At 47.1% G+C, this 19386-nt stretch overlaps 1 protein-coding gene across 1 annotated transcript in view; it reads left to right on the top strand.

Moving 5' to 3' along the window:
- The window catches only part of COPE (COPI coat complex subunit epsilon), a 64079-nt gene that overhangs the window by 17396 nt on the left and 27297 nt on the right, over nucleotides 1-19386 (top strand). Inside the window, exons 5-7 of the mRNA XM_040417433.1 lie at nucleotides 11670-11723; nucleotides 12649-12730; nucleotides 13363-13518. Coding sequence (XP_040273367.1) covers nucleotides 11670-11723; nucleotides 12649-12730; nucleotides 13363-13518 — 292 coding nt within the window. The remainder of the gene's footprint in view (nucleotides 1-11669; nucleotides 11724-12648; nucleotides 12731-13362; nucleotides 13519-19386) is intronic.

Below are 19386 nucleotides of genomic sequence, written 5' to 3' on the forward strand. Positions count from 1 at the left end.
GGCCCCTAGAATGCCAGGGCAGTATAACTACCCCACAAGTGACCCCATTTTGGAAAGAAGAGACCCCAAGGTATTCGCTGATGGGCATAGTGAGTTCATGGAAGTTTTTATTTTTTGTCACAAGTTAGTGGAATATGAGACTTTGTATGAAAAAAAAATCAAAAAAAAAAATCATCATTTTCCACTAACTTGTGACAAAAAATAAAAAATTCTAGGAACTCGCCATGCCCCTCACGGAATACCTTGGGGTGTCTTCTTTCCAAAATGGGGTCACTTGTGGGGTAGTTATACTGCCCTGGCATTTTCCAGGGGCCCTAATGTGTGGTAAGTAGGTAAATGACCTGTGAAATCCTAAAGGTGCTCTTTGGAATGTGGGCCCCTTTGCCCACCTAGGCTGCAAAAAAGTGTCACACATGGGGTATCGCCGTACTCGGGAGAAGTTGGGCAATGTGTTTTGGGGTGTCTTTTTACATATACCCATGCTGGGTGAAAGAAATATCTCGGCAAAAGACAACTTTTCCCATTTTTTTTTATACAAAGTTGGCATTTGACCAAGATATTTATCTCACCCAGCATGGGTATATGTAAAATGACACCCCAAAACACATTCCCCAACTTCTCCTGAGTACGGCGATACCACATGTGTGACACTTTTTTGCAGCCTAGATGCGCAAAGGGGCCCACATTCATTTTATGAGGGCATTTTTAGACATTTGGATCCCAGACTTCTTCTCACGCTTTAGGACCCCTAGAATGCCAGGGCAGTATAAATACCCCACATGTGACCCCATTTTGGAAAGAAGACACCCCAAGGTATTCAATGAGGGGCATGACGAGTTCATAGAATTTTTATTTTTTTTGGCACAAGTTAGCAGAAATTGATTTTTTTTTTTTTTTTTCTCACAAAGTCTCCCTTTCCGCGCACTTGGGACAAAAATTTCAATCTTTCATGGACTCAATATGCCCCTCACGGAATACCTTGGGGTGTCTTCTTTCCGAAATGGGGTCACATGTGGGGTATTTATACTGCCCTGGCATTCTAGGGGCCCTAAAGCGTGAGAAGAAGTCTGGAATATAAATGTCTAAAAAATTTTACGCATTTGGATTCCGTGAGGGGTATGGTGAGTTCATGTGAGATTTTATTTTTTGACACAAGTTAGTGGAATATGAGACTTTGTAAGAAAAAAAAAAATAATTTCCGCTAACTTGGGCCAAAAAAATGTCTGAATGGAGCCTTACAGAGGGGTGATCAATGACAGGGGGGGTGATCAATGACAGGGGGGGTGATCAATGACAGGGGGGGTGATCAATGACAGGGGGGTGATCAGAGAGTCTATATGGGGTGATCACCCCCCTGTCATTGATCACCCCCCTGTAAGGCTCCATTCAGATGTCCGTATGTGTTTTGCGGATCCGATCCATGTATCCGTGGATCCGTAAAAATCATACGGACATCTGAATGCAGCATGACAGGGGGGGGTGATCAATGACAGGGGGGGGTGATCAATGACAGGGGGGGGTGATCAATGACAGGGGGGGTGATCAATGACAGGGGGATGATCAGGGAGTCTATATGGGGTGATCACCCCCCCTGGAAGGCTCCAGGGAGACGCCTGTATGTGTTTTGCGGATCCGATCCATCTATCAGTGGATCCGTAAAAATCATGCGGACATCTGAATGGAGCTTTACAGGGGGGTTGATCAATGACAGGGGGGTGATCAGGGAGTCTATATGGGGTGATCACCACAGTCATTGATCACGCCCCTGTAAGGCTTCATTCAGACGCCCGTATGCGTTTTGCGGATCCGATCCATTTATCAGTGGATCCGTAAAAATCATGCGGACATCTGAATGGAGCTTTACAGGGGGTTGATCAATGACAGGGGTGTAATCAATGACAGGGGGGTGATCAGGGAGTCTATATGGGGTGATCACCACAGTCATTGATCACGCCCCTGTAAGGCTTCATTCAGACGCCCGTATGCGTTTTGCGGATCCGATCCATCCATCAGTGGATCCGTAAAAATCATGCGGACATCTGAATGGAGCTTTACAGGGGGTTGATCAATGACAGGGGTGTAATCAATGACAGGGGGGTGATCAGGGAGTCTATATGGGGTTATAACCACAGTCATTGATCACGCCCCCTGTAAGGCTTCATTCAGACGTCCGTATGCGTTTTGCGGATCCGATCCATCTATCAGGGGATCCGTAAAAATCATGCGGACATCTGAATGGAGCTTTACAGGGGGGTGATCAATGACAGGGGTGTAATCAATGACAGGGGGGTGATCAGGGAGTCTATATGGGGTGATCAAGGGTGAATAAGGGGTTGATAAGTGACAGGGGGGGGGGGGTGTAGTGTAGTGGTGCTTGGTGCAACATATTTACTGAGCTACCTGTGTCCTCTGGTGGTCGATCCAAACAAAGGGGACCACCAGAGGACCAGGTAGCAGGTATATTAGACGCTGTTATCAAAACAGCGTCTAATATACCTGTTAGGGGTTAAAAAAAACACATCTCCAGCCTGCCAGCGAACGATCGCCGCTGGCAGGCTGGAGATCCACTCTCTTACCTTCCGTTCCTGTGAGCGCGCGCGCCTGTGTGCGCGCGTTCACAGGAAATCTCGCGTCTCGCGAGAGGACGCGCCGGCGCGTCCACCCAGAAGAGCAGGGCCGCCGCAAAGACGCAATCCTGCGTACGGCGGTCCTGAGGAGGTTAAAGTATAGTCACTTTTTCAGGGATATTACTACCCCAATGAACTCCTTAACCCCTTTATCATAACCCATTAGGGGCCTTAGGCTAGGCTGCTGCCTTTTTACAGAGGCCTAGTCTAAGCACTGCACAGGTCTCCCATGCAGCAGAAAGCAGGGGCCCACCTCTCTCATGAGACTTTTGTCCTAGTGGCCAGAAGAGCCAATCCTGGTGATTTAACCTCTTAGATTCAATAGCGAGGGAGGGAGCTTCCTGTGTTACCCATTGAAGGCCCCAGGCCTGCCTTCAGTGTATCAGTGCTCCAGACTAAAAAAAATACCTAGTAGCCATTGGCTCCTGAACTGAAAAATTTAGGAGCCAAATCAAATTTTTAGTCGCCAAAATCGAAACTGAATCAAAATTTTGCTATCGTGACAGATCGGCGTAGGGTTGTTTTGAAACCAAAATTTTGATTCGCTTTCGTCACCATAAAAAAGTATTGCGATACTCAATACCGCGCAAAAAAACACCAAAAAAAGCCGCGTGCATTTAGCATTTTATGAAACGTTCGGCCCATAATAGAACAGTCCTATGCTATTTTTTGGGGTGACAAGGTGACTAAAAAATGGCGAATACTCACCGCATAGGAGATACTTTTTAATAATTTAATAGTTTGGACTTTTCGGACGCAGCGCTATGTAATATGTTTATTTAATGTTTATATATTTTATATGTAAAATTGGGAAAGGGGGGATTTAAACTTAATATTTTAGGGTACTTTCACACTAGCGTTTTTCTTTTCCGGCATAGAGTTCCGTCACAGGGGCTCTATACCGGAAAAGAACTGATCGGGCATATCCCCATGCATTCTGAATGGAGAGTAATCCGTTCAGTTTGCATCAGGACGTCTTCAGTTCAGTCATTCTGACTGATCAGGTAAAAGAGAAAACCGCAGCATGCTACGGTTTTATCTCCGGCAAAAAAAACTGAAGACTTGCCTGAATGCCGGATCCAGCATTTTTCCCCATAGGAATGTATTAGTGTATTCAGAATACCGGAATGCACCCGCACTGAATCCGGACCCATTCATTTCTATGGGGCTGTGCACATAAGCGGTGATTTTCACACATCACTTGTGCGTTGCGTGAGAATCGCAGCATGCTCTATATTCTGCGTTTTTCACGCAACGCAGGCCCCATAGAAGTTAATGGGGCTGCGTGAAAATCGCAAGCAAGTGCGGATGCGGTGCGATTTTCACGCACGGTTGCTAGGAGATGATTGGGATGGAGACCCGATGATTATTATTTTCCCTTATAACATGGTTATAAGGGGAAATAATAGCATTCTGAATACAGACTGCTAAGTAGAAGGTCAATATAATAAACATTGGTGGCGCAGTGTGCCCCCCCAACACGCCAGTATAATAAACATTGGTGGCGCAGTGTGCCCCCCAACACTCCAGTATAATAAACATTGGTGGCGCAGTGTGCCCCCCCAACACTCCAGTATAATAAACATTGGTGGCGCAGTGCGCCCCCCCAACACGCCAGTATAATAAACATTGGTGGCGCAGTGCGCCCCCCCATATAATAAACATTGGTGGCGCAGTGTGCCCCCCCATCACCCCAATATAATAAACATTGGTGGCGCAGTGCGCCCCCCCATATAATAAACATTGGTGGCGCAGTGTGCCCCCCCCATCACCCCAATATAATAAACATTGGTGGCGCAGTGTGCCCCCCCCCCCCCCAAATATAATAAACATTGGTGGCGCAGTGGGAAGTGCCAATAAGGGTTAAAAAAATAAAAAAATAATTTACTCACCTCCTCCAGTTGATCCGTAGCTGCCGGTCTCCTGTACTTGCTTCTTTCTTCAGGACCTGTGGTGACATCACTGTGCTCATCACATGATCCATCACCATGGTAATGGGCCATGTGATGAGCTCAGTGACGTCACCACAGGTCCTGAAGAAAGAAGTAAGTACAGGAGACCGGCAGCTACGGATCAACTGGAGGAGGTGAGTAAATTTTCTTTTATTATTTTTAACCCTCATTGGCACTTCCCACTGAGCCACCAATGTTTATTATACTGGGGGGGGGGGCGCACTGTGCCACCAACGTTTCTTATACTGGGGAAGGGGGGGGGGCGCACTGTGCCACCAACGTTTCTTATACTGGGGGGGGGCGGGGGCGCACTGTGCCACCAACGTTTCTTATACTGGGGGGGGGGGCGCACTGTGCCACCAACGTTTCTTATACAAATACAGGAGGCGGGTGCCGGTATCAAATAGCCGGCACCCGACCTTTGTGACAGGGGGCTGCGATCAGCTACAATTAACCCCTCAGGTACCGCACCTGAAGGGTTAACTCAACTGCAGCTGATCGCAGCTCCCTGTCACAGAGGTCGGGTGCCGGCTATTTGATACTGGCACCCGCCTCCTGTATTTGTATTACAGGTCAGTTATCTTCATTGGTGGCGCAGTGGCCACAGCCCCTCCCCTCCTCCTCCCGTCTCTTCTTATTGGTGGAGGCGGCGGCAGCAGCAGCACAGGGGGGAGGGAGAGACTCCTCCTGCGCTGCTGAGAACGATCATCTCCTGTGCCGCCGCTGTATTGAGCAGAGCTGCGGCGGCGGGTCTAGTCGCAAATGGCGACAAGACTAAAAAGTCTTGTCGCCATTTGTAAATTCTAAGTCGCATTGGCGACCATTTTGGTCGCCATCTGGAGCCCTGTGTATAATAAGCAGGCTGCGTCTCTAACCCACAGCCTGCTGGTTTCTTTCAGTATAGCACTGGCAGAATAGTACACTGTACTGCATAAGCAGTACAGTGTATTATAGAAGCAGTCAAAAGATCGCCTGTTAAAGTCCGCACAACACAATTATCGTGTAACTTATCCTGTATGGTGAATTCTGTAAAAAAAAAAAAAGTTTTTTTTTTATTTTTTTATTAGCCACCAAACAAAAAGTGTTATACACCCCAAAATGATACCAATTTAAAAGTATAATTCATAAAAAATTATGCCCTTACACAGCTCCGCAGAAAATAAAAAAGTTCTGGGTCTTGAGATGCAGTAATGCAAAAATGTTTGGTTTTTATTTTGTTTTTTTTTAAAGGTGGTTTTATTGTGCAAACGTAGTAAAACAAAAAAACTGTGATATTGCTGCAGTCGTACTAACCCAGAGAATAAAGTTGTCATGTTATTTATAAAGGCCCAAAACAGACCGGTTAAAGGGAATCTATTGCCAGTTTCTAGGGCATATCAGCTCAATTATAGAAAGTGACCCAGCATTTTATTAAAAGGGTTTTTGGAGACTTTTATAATAAAGTAATATGATACAATAATTGGTATCCATACTATTAAAATTTACAAATATCACGTGCAGTGAACTTGACAATGGAAAAAAGTGAATGGGACAAGCAGTTACAATTAGAGCTCATTCACACAACCATATGGTCGCCGTGCCCGTGTTGCGGACCGCAAATAGAGGTCTGCAACATGGGAGTCGGACCCCTGTCAATCAGATATTGATGACCTCTCCTGAGTCAGACCCCTGTCAATCAGATATTAATGACCTCTCCTGAGGATAGGTCATCAATATTTACTCAGTTCACAACTCCTTTTAAAGGGTTTCTGTCATGAGAAATAACGTTATGTAGTGATGTGCTAATGTCAGCAGTACATAACAGTATGCTTTATAACTCCCTGCCTGCCACCGTTCTCTTAAAATAAAGACACTTAAAATATGCTAATGAGCCTCTAGCTGCTATGAGGGCGTTGCTTCAGCACCTAGAGGCTCGGTCTACTCACCCTTTGGCACGCCCATGTCCAGTTGATTGACTGGCGAGTTCTCCTCTTCGTCCAGTAAAGCCTGCGCCGTCCCGTTTATTACTCGGCGCAGTGAGTGAAGGACGTGCTCCTGCTGCCGGCTTCTCTCACTGCGCAGGAGCTGTCCCGTTTAGTGTCTGTGTTTGAAAAAAATATATACACCCATGGCATCAGTGGGGGCCGCCCTACAAGGTAATACCATAATGAGCCTATGTCAAAAATGAAGAAAGGTCCTCTTTAAAGCTCTTGCTCCTGCAGTCTACTATCAGACACAGGTAGGGGTCCAAAGGAGAAGACAGAATCAGTTTGTAATTGCCTCTGTCTTTATTGCTGCTGCCTCTGTTGGACTTGGCAATCGTGTGATCACTGGATCCACCACAGCATGGCAGAGCTGTCCCTATTGGAATTTGTTTTCATCTGTAACTGGGGTTCTATGGATGTCCAAGTTATAGCGAAAAACACAAAAATTGCCCGCCAGAGGTTGTTAAAAAATATGTAAAATTAGACACAAATAATGGGAAAAAAGAGACACTGCCAACACAAGTAGTCACCATTGCCTCCCCGTAATCTGAGATGCTACATATCACATATCTAAAACAAAATAGGGAATCCATAAAGCTGTATTGTAGTGTAAATTAGCAAATTTACAAAATGAACTATAAATGTAAAAAAACATTTCTTTAATGTTTTTTAACCCTTACTAAAACAAAAAAAAAGTTTTCAAATGTTTAAAAATGCATCAGAAGTTATTTTTGCAGCACAAGAAATAAAAGTTAGGGCTGTTAAACCACCTCATGCACAAATGACTGAATAATGTAGGGTGGTGTAGGGTTAATATTGTTTCTGCCATTTTAACTAGATAGTGACACATTTTAGGGGTTGTCCAAGATTAGGGATGAGCGAAACGAGCTTCAGATCCTAGATCCAAAGTTGCTTTGCTCAAAACTTCGCATTAACGCTGTACAGAGATCTGTCTCCATACAGCATTAAAATGTGCTGCCTATGATGAGGCGGAGTCTCACACGCGGAGTCTCACAAGACTTTGTTGAATAACTTTGGTAGTTGATTTTTAAACTGGAAAAAAGCACTTTAAAACTCTGTTTCAGTTCCAAGTCACCAGTTTTCCACTTTAAAATCAAATACCGAAGTTATTCAAAGCAGTCACGCGAGACTTCGCGAATAACTAACTTCACCTCATCGGAAGCCGTACATTTTATTGCTGTATGGAGACGGATCTCCGTACAGCATTAATCTGAAATTTTGAGCAAAGCGACTTCAGATCTGGGACCTGAAGCTCGCTTCACTCATCACTATCCAGGATTAGAAAAACATGACTGCTTTCTTCAAGAAACAGCCCCTTATCTTTCCATAGGTTGTATCTGGTGCTGCATCTCAGCTCCTTTGAAGGGAATATGGACAGGTGTGGGGCTGTTTTTTGAAGAAGGCAGCCATGTTTTTTTTAGTCCTGGACAACCCCTTTTTGTAATCTGTTCTTATTTTCAGATTGCATAATTTTTTTATGCTGTTAACAGCATTTAGAGAGATGCCTTACAGCAGCCACCTTGGGCCATAGACACAGTGGGCAGAAGGGGACTCATTGATTTAGGCCTCTTTCACACTTGCGTTGTCCGGATCCGGCGTGTACTCCACTTGCCGGAATTACACGCCGGATCCGGAAAAACGCAAGTGTACTGAAAGCATTTGAAGACGGAACCGTCTTCCAAATGCGTTCAGTGTTACTATGGCACCCAGGACGCTATTAAAGTCCTGGTTGCCATAGTAGGAGCGGGGAGCGGGGGAGCAGTATACTTACAGTCCGTGCGGCTCCCGGGGCGCTCCAGAGTGACGTCAGAGCGCCCCATGCGCATGGATGACGTGATCCATGTGATCACATGATCCATGCGCTTGGGGCGCCCTGACGTCACTCTGAAGCGCCCCGGGAGCCGCACAGACGGTAAGTACACTGCTCCCCACTACACTTTACCATGGCTGCCAGGACTTTAACGTCCCGGCAGCCATGGTAACCATTCAGAAAAAGCTAAATGTCGGCTCCGGCAATGCGCCGAAACGACGTTTAGCTTAAGGCCGGATCCGGATCAATGCCTTTCAATGGGCATTAATTCCGGATCCGGCCTTGCGGCAAGTGTTCCGCATTTTTGGCCGGAGCAAAAAGCGCAGCATGCTGCGGTATTTTCTCCGGCCAAAAAACGTTCCGTTCCGGAACTGAAGACATCCTGATGCATCCTGATGCATCCTGAACGGATTTCTCTCCATTCAGAATGCATTAGGATAATCCTGATCAGGATTCTTCCGGCATAGAGCCCCGACGACGGAACTCTATGCCGGAAGACAAGAACGCAAGTGTGAAAGAGCCCTTATATGGGAGAGTTTTCTAGGTATGTTCTGTGATATGTGCTGAGGTCACTGTGTAGGGAGGGGGAGTACATAAGCTGTAACATCACCTATTGTGAATACAGGATCCTGTGTTTTCTATACAGAAATGTAACCTTTTTGGTACCTGTAATGGTAATGAGATGACTGTTGAGAAATTATCTTTACACATCTCTACAAATCTCAACACATACCTGTAGTTATAACTTTTGGGGAAGATTTATCAAAACTGGTGTAAAGGAAAACTGGCTTAGTTGCCCATAGCAGCCAATCAGATTCCACCTTTCATTTGGTAAAGGAGCTCTAAAAATGGTGGAATCAGATTGGTTGCTATGGGCAACTCAGACAGTTTTCCTTTACACCAGTTTTGATAAATCTCCCCTTTAGTGTCCAGTGCGAAAATTGCAGGACTGTAGAACATTTTTAAACACAGTTGAAACCAGAAGTTTACCTACACTATATAATATGCATGTTTTTCTCAATATCTGACATGAAATCAGAATAAACAGTCTCCTTCCTGAGCGGTATGATGGCTGGACATTTCCATCTTGTTTGTACTTGCGTATAATGGTTTGTACAGATAAACGAGGCACCTTCAGGTATCTTGAAATTGCACCCAAGGTTGAGCCAGACTTGTGCAAGTCCACAATTCTCTTCCTGATATCTCGGCTGATTTCTTTACACTTTCCCATGATGCTACACAAAGAAGCAGTGTGCTTCAGGTGTGCATATAAATAAATACATCCACAGGTGTGTCTCTAACTCAGATGTTGCCAACAAACCTAACAGAAGCTTCCAAACACATGACATCATCATACCGCTCAGGAAGAAGACTGGTTCTGTGTCCCAGAGATGAACGTGGTTTGGTCCGACATGTCCATATCAACCCAAGAACAAAAGCAAAAGACATTGTGAAGATGATGGCGGGAGCTGGTAGGATTGTGTCAATATCCACAGTATCAACATGAGCTGAAAGGCCACTCTGCCAGGAAGAAGCCATTACTCCAAAAGAAACATAAAAAAGGCAGATTAATGTTTGCAAATGCACACAGGAACAAAGACCTGCATTTTTGGAGACATGTCCTGTGGTCTGACGAAACAAAAATTTAACTTTCTGGCCATAATGCCCATCATTACGTTTGGAGGAAAAGGGAGACGCTTGGAAGCCTAAGAACACCATCCCAACTGTGAAACACGAGGGTGGCAGCATCATGTTGTGGGGTTGTTTTGCTGCAGGAGGGACTGGTGCACTTCACAAAATATATGGTATTATGAGGAAAGAAGATTATGTGGAAATACTGAAGCAACATCTCAAGACATCAGCCAGGAAGTTAAAGCTTGGGCGGAAATGGGTCTTCCAAATGGACAATGACCCAAAGCATTCTGCCAAACTGGTTACAAAGTGGCTTAAGGATAACAAAGTCAATGTTTTGGAGTGGCCATCACAAAGCCCTGATCTCAATCCTATTGAAAATTTATGGGCAAAGCTGAAAAGGCAGGTGCGAGTAAGGCGATCAACAAACATGGCTCAGTTACACCAGTTTTGTCAGGAAGAATGGGCCCAAGTTCCGACCAACTATTGTGAGAAGCTTGTGGAAGGATATCCAAAACGTTTGACCCAAGTCATACAGTTTGAAGAGGACCTTTCATGGGTCCAGACATTCTAAACGAAGTATCAGGCTACGTAGGGCATAGTGCAGGGATCTAACTGCACTTACTATTTTTTCTGGGCCCAGCTACGTTCGCCCGCTGTGGCCCCCATTGTATTCTCCCGCCTGGTATGCTAATTTTAGCTTCGGAACAATAAGGAGGAGACTGAGTCTTTCTCCGTGGGTGTCTCCTTCTCCCTGGCTGTAGCGTGGTCCAATCGCAGCGGAGAGTGTCACCGTAAGGGAGAGAAAAAAACTCACCTCCCTGGCTGTGCCGCTCTGCGGTGCGATTGGACCGCGCTACAGCCAGGAAGAAGGAGACATTCATTGAGAAACAGGGCAGTCTCCTCCCTGTACCGATGCTATTTATTAGCATACCAGGCGGGAAAACTGCAGGGGGGGCACAGCGGGCGAACGGAGCAGCGCCCAGAAAAATAGTAAGTGCAGTTAGATCCCTGCTCTATGCCCTATGTATCCTGATACTTCGTTTATAATGTCTGGACCCATGAAAGGTCCTCTTTAAGGGCAATGGTACAAAATATTAATGAAATGTATGTAAACTTTTGACTCTGCATAAAGTAATAAAAAAAAATCTCTCTCATTATTCTGGCATTTGGCAAATAATAATAATTATGGTAATCCTAATTGACCAAAAACACGAAAGGTTTATTCTGATTTCATGTCCGATATTGAGAAAATTATGCATATGTGTCTTTTTTTTTTATTTATATAGCGTAGTATGTAAACTTCTGGTTTCAACTGTATACAGTGACATACAATAATTATTTTTTTAAAAACTTCCAAAAAAATATAAACTTGATTTAAACAATAAGTACATTTCTGATGATACATTCCCTTTAAATGGGCATTCTGGTTTCTTAATATTGATGACTTATCCTCAGGATATTTCATCAATCAGATCAGCTGTTTGAAGAGGCTGTGAGGCTCGTGTGAGCGCTGCGTCCTCTTGGGTGTTTACCTGCACCCTGTCTCCCTTGTAGCGGCGGTGCAGTGTAAATTACACCTTTTTGTCCCTTTCATTTGAATTATTTGTATGAATCTGGTATTAGGGCTGACTATAAAATATCATCATTTTATCCTCTACAGCATGGCGACCATTATCCAGATACTTCTGAAAATAGACAGACTTGATCTAGCTCGGTAAGCACACTTGTATAGTGTTTTTTTTTTTTCTCAGTGTTTTTGTAGGTCTTTGATGGCTAACCTCCTGCGCTCCAGCTGTGGTAAAACTACAACTCCCAAGATGCTTGGCTGTTCTCAGAACTTCACAGAAATGAATGCAGCATGCTGGGAGTCTTAAGTTCACCACAGCTGGAGTGCCGGAGGTTAGCCATCACTGTTGTAGGTTGTATGGAATAGAAACCTCTTACTGTCAGTAGTAATATACACCGATCAGCCATAACATTTAAAATGAAAAAAATAACATTGATGATCTCATGAAAATGGCCCCAGTCAAGGCTGGGATATATTGAATATCAATTCCATTCTTGACGACTGTTGGAATCAGAAAAAATAGGCAAGTGTAAGGATCTGAGTGACTCTGACAAGGACCTAATTGTGATGGCTAGATGACTGGGTCAGAGCATTTCTAGACGGCAGGTCTTGTGGGGTGTTCACAGTGTGCAGTGGTTAGGACCTCCCAAAAGAGGTCTATAGAGTGACAGTAAGTGAACAGGGATAGGGTCATGGGCATCCAAAGGTTCATTAGCATGTTTGGGAAGTGAAGGCTAGTCCTTCTGATCTAGCATTCTGCGTTCTCTTCACTGTTGACCGGCTCTCCGTCGACATTGCAGCAGCAAGCAGGTGTAATTACAGCTCATCTGTCAGATTCAATTGAATGGGACAGATTATAACTATAACTGCTGCTTCCTATTCAAGTGAATGGGATGGAGGAGCTGTAATTACACTGCTCGCCACGGTAATGTTTTCGGCAAGCAGGTAAACAGTGAAGAGAACACAACGCTTGCAAGAGTTGAGTGAAACGCTGGCAAGCGAAAAATCGCTGTGTAGCCATACCCTAAATATTACCTGTTAATATTTCACTATTTTTCTATTATCATTCCAGCAAAGAACTGAAAAAGATGGTGGATACAGACGAAGACGCAACACTGACACAGCTGGCAACAGCATGGGTTAACATTGCCCTGGTCAGTAACGAGTATGAGCTATATGAATACAAAAAAATGTTACTTTTAAAGGGATTTTATGTTGAGGACAACCTTGTCCATTAGGAGAAATGGACGTTATAGAGGGGGTCCTCAGCTTGGGACCCCTCTCTACAGGCCAGAAGGTAGATCTACTCTATGAAAGCAGCTCCTTTTCTGGTTGACTCATCAAATTGGCCATATAACACTACACGCCATTAGATTAGAAAAATCAGTCAGTATAAGATAATAGGTAACCTATACCTGCTTTACCCAGCATTAAGCTTTACCCTATCATAGATAGCTGGGTTATGGCCTAAAGTTTCCCAATTGTCTGACGTTATCGTGTCTTCTCAATATCCTCACATGAAATTGAGTCATTGTCTTTGCTTTCAGCATGTAACATAAATTTAATTGTATTACTTTAACCCTCCCTCTACCCGGTAAGAAGACTCTTACAAAACTAGCCCTTTTCCCCCTGTAGGGGTTACCCTTTACATTTGTGCATCTCACATGACTGAGGAGACTATGTATACCAAGATAGTGTGATAAATTCATGAATATTTTATATACTATGGTACTGCTTTACACTGTGTGTTGTATCTGTTTCTTATACCCGAGTCTTATGCCAACAGGGTGGAGATAAACTGCAGGACGCCTTCTACATCTTCCAAGAAATGTCTGACAAGTACTCTTCTACCGTGCTGCTGCTAAATGGACAAGCTACTTGTTGCATGGGGCAGGGCAAGTGGGAGGACGCTGAAGGAGTCCTACAGGAGGCTTTAGACAAGGTAGCCGTCTTATGTAAATCTAATTCTTATGCTTGTCTGTCAGTGTTACCTTTTCTTTTTGTAGACAGACTTCAAAGTCTCCAGTTTTTCACCATACAAAAGTTTTGTTCATATGGCCAAAGAAGAATTCAGATTGTTTACTAACTTATTGATGCTGTACAGCCTTTTGTTTAAGCTCTGAATTACTTTGCGTGTGTGTGTGTGTGTATGTATGTATATATATATATATTTCTCGCCCATTTCCTTGGGGGACACAGGAGACCTTGGGTATAGCTCAGCTCCCTAGGAGGCGTGACACTATGGGAAAACTGTTAAGCCCCTCCTCCAGCAGCTATACCCTCAGCCTGGAGAGAGAGACTGCCAGTTTTTTGCTTATTGTCCAAGGAGGCAAGACACTGGGCTGTTTTTTCTCTTTATTTTTTACTTTTATTTTTTATTTGTTAATTTAATTTGATTTTCTTTTTTCTTCAGGGACAACAGAGACGCCTGGACCTCTGTTTCTCCCAGGGTCGAGTTGCGCCAGTGCCGGTCACCCGCACTGCTGCCTCCCCCACAGAAGACAAGGTAGACCAGGGCAGCCTAGCTCCCCTGCATCCCGCCAGCGTAAGGGTCGCCCGCACGCCAAGTCCCTCTTCCAGCGTCTTGCCACTGCGGTGCCAGTAGCTGAAGGGGCGACCCTGCTGGAATGGACCGAGGGTGAAGACAGCAAGACGGTGAGAGGTGGCTGCTCCAGCCCTATTTCCCCCCTCACTGCTACTTGGGGTCTGCTAACTCGGGGGCTTTTTAATTCTAGGGACCTGCAGGGTTCCCTTTCCCCCTTTTATCCTTGGGGCCTCCCAGCTACTGTGCTCCCCCACTCTTGCGCTCTCTGAATCTGGCACCGGCGCTGCGGGTGTCCACAGCGTTTCTACTCCCCGGCTGGCATCCAGGACCCCGTCTGCAGTCCTTACAAGCATCCCTGCATTCACCTCCGTCTCGGTCGAGCGCCCATCCCTTCAGCTCCGCCGTAACTCCCGGCGGGCTGCCGGCTTCCTTGGCGTGGTCAAGGACGGCAGACCTTCTATAATCAGGGGGGGGGGGGGGGGCCTGCGCCATCAGGAGTTAATTTGGTCCCCACGCGTGCAGCAATTTCCAGCAGCGGGGGGCGGGGCTTATCTTCCCGCGCTCCGCTCTCTTCCCGCCGCTCTGCCAACCACCGCAGCTCTAACTTCTGAGCACAACTGCCAACCACCGCTGCTGCCTCCTTCACCTTTGTTGGCCTCCAGTCGTCCAGATCTGCACTCCTGCTACTGCTGCTGCTGCTCCTCGCTTCCTGAGGCTCTCCTGGTAGGACTGTTAACCCCCTTCTAGCGCCTGGGTATAGGCCTCTCTTCCTGGGTTATTTTACCGTCATCACCAACATGTCGGATCCCACAGGGGCCCCTAAGCCCTGGTACCATGCCTGTACCGCCTGTAGAGAACCTTTTCCATGTGGGCAATCTGATCCGCATTGCTCTGCATGCCAGGCCCCAATGCAGGGTCCGCCAACCGCCGTGCCATCCCCCGTTCTCTCTGGTCCACCTGACTGGGCTAGGTCCCTATCCCAGGCCGTGGAAAGTCTCACCCACATAGTTCGCCGCCTTGTAGACAAACCGCCTACCCCGCAGGCTGACGCACCCCCTGTCGCACCCTCCGGGTCTGCCACCCCCTCTGGTTCCCTTGCTCCCAGTGAATCCTCCAGGGCCCGGCACTCTCAGAAGCGCTCCAAGGCAGAGTGTGCATCCTCCTCAGATGCGTCTCTCTCTCCGCCATGCGTGCGGACTCAGTTGGGCCTTTCCTCCCCAGAGGACACGCCCTCTGAGGGAGAACTGACAGATTCGGATTGGGACATGGACTCGGCACTGCCGTCTAAGCTAGCCTCTGCATCCTTTTCCCGCCCCAAACAGGCGTCCAAAGTTTTTCCTCTCCACGCCGACTCGGGTCTGGCGACGGCTCCTCGGGTGTCCACCAAGGTTTTAGCCCCTGTCCTGGCCTTGCGTCGCTCCAGGGGTGTTTTTCTGCTGCTTTACTTGGACGAAGTCCTTATCAAGACGCCCCCCTTTTCTCAGACGTCCGCCAGCGTGGACCTCACTCTGGAGACCCTGGCGCAGTTCGGTTGGCTTGTCAACCTTCCCAAGTCTTCCCTGACCCCCCTCCAGACGGTTGATCTTCTTGGGGATGCTGCTGGATCCAGAGGCGGTAAAGGCAGGGCTGTGGAGTCGGAGGCAATTTTGGGTACCTGGAGTCTGAGTCGGCAAAAATTAACAGACTCCGACGCCTACAAAATTTTAATTGGAATAAAATAAAAATAAAAAAAGCAAGTTTAAATGTCCCAATTCACAAAAAGTTATAATTAATTACTTCTCTACTGTAAGAATAAAGGCCAATGCATGCATGAGTCACGTTACCGCAAAACAAACACGTTAAGTGACCGTGAAGAAGCATGCTTTTCATATGCTTCACTATATGGCACGCAATGCACAGTTAAGGAGCGGCAATACTTATACTTTCCATTGGTTAACCTAACCTCTCGCTGATAACTGATTAAAGGGAGTCTGTCACCAAAATTTGACAATATGAACTGCTTACGTGGCGCTCTAGCACAACTACACAACATTCCAATGGTACCTTTGTTGTTTTCTTCTGACTTTCACCAGCTGAAAAAAACTATATATATATATATATATATATATATATATATATATATATATATATATATATATATATATATATATTTTATCTATATGCAAATGAGTGCTCGCAAGTGCCCAGGGGCGGGGTTCTTGTTGTTCGTGTGCGCAGTTCACCGCCGGCCCGGGCATGCGCACTGCAATGTAGATATACTTAGCCTTTCTCTTGCTCGGCTTGCCTCCAGTCTCCTTGCTTGCTTCCGGTCCGCCGGCGCATGTGCACAACATGAAGCGATGCTGCTCCCCACAATGGGCATCGTAGTGCGCATGCCCGGGCCGGCGGTGAACTGCGCACGCGCCGGACCTCGGCCAGTACTTGGGATGATGAAACAGTTTTATAGGGCGGGACCAGCAAGAGGCTGGGGAGGGGTAATATGAAAAGAAGGCAGAGCAGCCTGGACACCTACAACAAGAACCCTGCCCCTGGGCACCTTCGAGTCCTAATTTGCATATAGATAAAACTATGTTTTTTCAGCTGGTGAAAGTCAAAAGAATACAACAAATGTACCATTGGAATCTTGTGTAGTTGTGCTAGAGCGCCACGTAAGCAGTTTATATTGTCAAATTTTGGTGACCGACTCCCTTTAAGTAAATATGTTTTTTGCAGGACTAGAGACACTTGTATAAGTGAAGAGAATGGATAGTCAATAGTTCAAGACTGAAGCTGTAAACCATTTGAAAAACTGCTGTCATTCAGCTAAGGCTATAAAAACTTGTAAACTCTGTTAGCTTAAACTTTAAACATGACTATGGGATTCTACTAGGGAAATCATGTTTTAAAATAAATGCCCCTTCCTGGATCCTCCCACTGCCCATCGTCAGCAGAAGATCAGCACGCAAAGGAGAAGGCAGCAGCTTCTGCCCAACTACCTCTCTCTGCTATAAGAGCTTAGAAAAACTTGGTGGAACAGCTGTATGTTGCCTTTCTTTCCTACAAGGAATGTATAAAATACATTCGCATATTAAATACAGAGGAGTTGGAAGTACCAAAAACTGAGGAGTCGGAGCATTTATCTACAGCCCTGGGCGGAGGTCCGTCTTCCAACGGACAAGCGTCTGGCCCTCCACCGGTTGGTTCGCAATCTTCTTCTCCACCGCCATACATCCTTCTGATCCTGCATGCGGGTATTGGGGAAAAAAGTCGCCTGCTTCGAGGCTATTCCATTTGCACAGTTCCATTCCCGCATCCTTCAAAGGGCGATCCTCTCTGCCTGGGACAAGTCACCGGAGAGTCTGGCCCGGCCCTTCCATCTAACTCCCCGAGTTCGGGCCTCCCTCCACTGGTGGTTGCGGAACCCTCTCCAGGGGAAATCCTTCCTTCCAATGACCTGGCTGGTGGTTACCACCGACGCGTCTGCAGGGTTGGGGGGGGGGGGGGGGTGTTTCCTCCCCGGTCTGTCCAGGGCACTTGGTCTCGATCGGAGTCCAAACTTCCGATCAACGTCCTGGAATTGAGGGCGATTCTCCTGTCGCTCCGAAACTGGACTCCCCTGCTAAGAGGCCATCCCGTCCGTGTACAATCGGACAACGCCATGGCTGTGGCGTACATAAACCACCAGGGGGGCACTCGCAGCGATGCGAGAGGTTACCAGCATTCTCCTCTGGGCGGAAACTCACCTTCCGGCCCTGTCAGCGATTTATATTCCAGGGGTGGAGAACTGGATGGCGGACTTCCTCAGCCGGACCACCATCGATCCGGGCGAGTGATCTCTACACCCGAATGTGTTCGAGTCCATTTGCCTTAGTTGGGGTCGTCCGGATGTGGACCTCATGGCCTCAAGGTTCAACCACAATCTCCCGTCCAGATTGGCCTCGCCGGTCTTGGTACGCCGACCTGATGCTGCTCCTGGGAGACGCGCCGTGGCCGCTGCCTCTCAGAGAAGATCTCTCTCAAGGACCAATCTTCCACCAGCATTTCAGGTCGCTACATTTGACGGCGTGGCTGTTGAGACCGCAGTTTTGATGCAACGGGGATTTTCCGCGGATGTGGTTCGCACCATGATCCGCGCCCGGAAGCCTGCCTCGTCCAGGATCTATTATTGGACTTGGAGGTCTTACCTGGGATTCAGTGAGAATCTGGGTGTTCCCCCTCTCCGCTTCTCTCTCCCCACGGTTCTGTCCTTCCTCCAGTCCGGCCTGGACCTGGGGCTGGGCCTCAGTTCCTTGAAGGGTCAGGTTTCGGCGCTGTCAATCCTCTTCCAGCGTCCCCTAGCCCCTCTCGGGCCTGTCAAGACCTTCATCCAAGGAGTGGCTAACCCTGGGACCTGAATATTGTGCTCTCGGCGCTCCAAGCTTCCCCCTTCGAGCCGTTACGCAAGATTTCCTTACGACTTCTGTCCTGTAAGGTCGTGTTCCTTGTGGCCATCACGTCTCTCAGACGGGTGTCAGAATTTGCGGCCCTTTCTTGTTCCGAGCCTTTTCTGGTCTTTCACCAGGATAAGGCTGTTCTCCGTCCCGTCCCTTCCTTCCTTCCTTCCGAAGGTGGTCTCCGCCTTTCATCTCAATAAGGACATCATCCTCCCCTCTCTGTGCCCCTCCCCTTCCCACCCTCAGGAAGGGGAACTGCACCGCTTGGACGTTGTATGGGCCTTGAAGATTTACTTGGAGATCACCGGCTCTTTTCGACGCACGGACTCTCTCTTTTTGTGGTTCCGGAGGGTCCGCGCAAGGGGTTGGCTGCCTCCAAGGTGGCTTTCGCCCATTTCATCAAATTGACTATTGCTGAGTCTTACCGTGCCAAGGGCAAGGTTCCGCCTTTCGGTGTTACCGCTCATTCCACCAGAGCGGTCGGTGCCTCTTGGGCCCAGAGGCATTGGGCTTCGGCTGAACAATTGTGTAAGGCGGCCACTTGGTCTTCCTTGCACACCTTTACTAAGTTCTACAGGGTGCACACTCATGCATCGGCGGATGCTGCTTTGGGCCGCCTGGTCTTGCAGGCGGCGGTTTCTTGATGCCTGCGATTGCTTTGCCTTGGGCTGTGGTCCCTCCCCTCTTGGACTGCTCTCGGACGTCCCAAGGTTTCCTGTGTCCTCCAAGGAAATGGGCGGGAAAACGAGATTTTTGGATAACTTTCTAGTAAAATCTCTTTCTCGCTCTTCCTTGGGGGACACAGCACCCACCCATCGTTGTTTGTTCTACAGGTTACGGTTTGGTTGCCCCT

This window comes from Bufo bufo, chromosome 2, assembly GCF_905171765.1.
Source record: "Bufo bufo chromosome 2, aBufBuf1.1, whole genome shotgun sequence".
Taxonomy (NCBI): domain Eukaryota; kingdom Metazoa; phylum Chordata; class Amphibia; order Anura; family Bufonidae; genus Bufo; species Bufo bufo.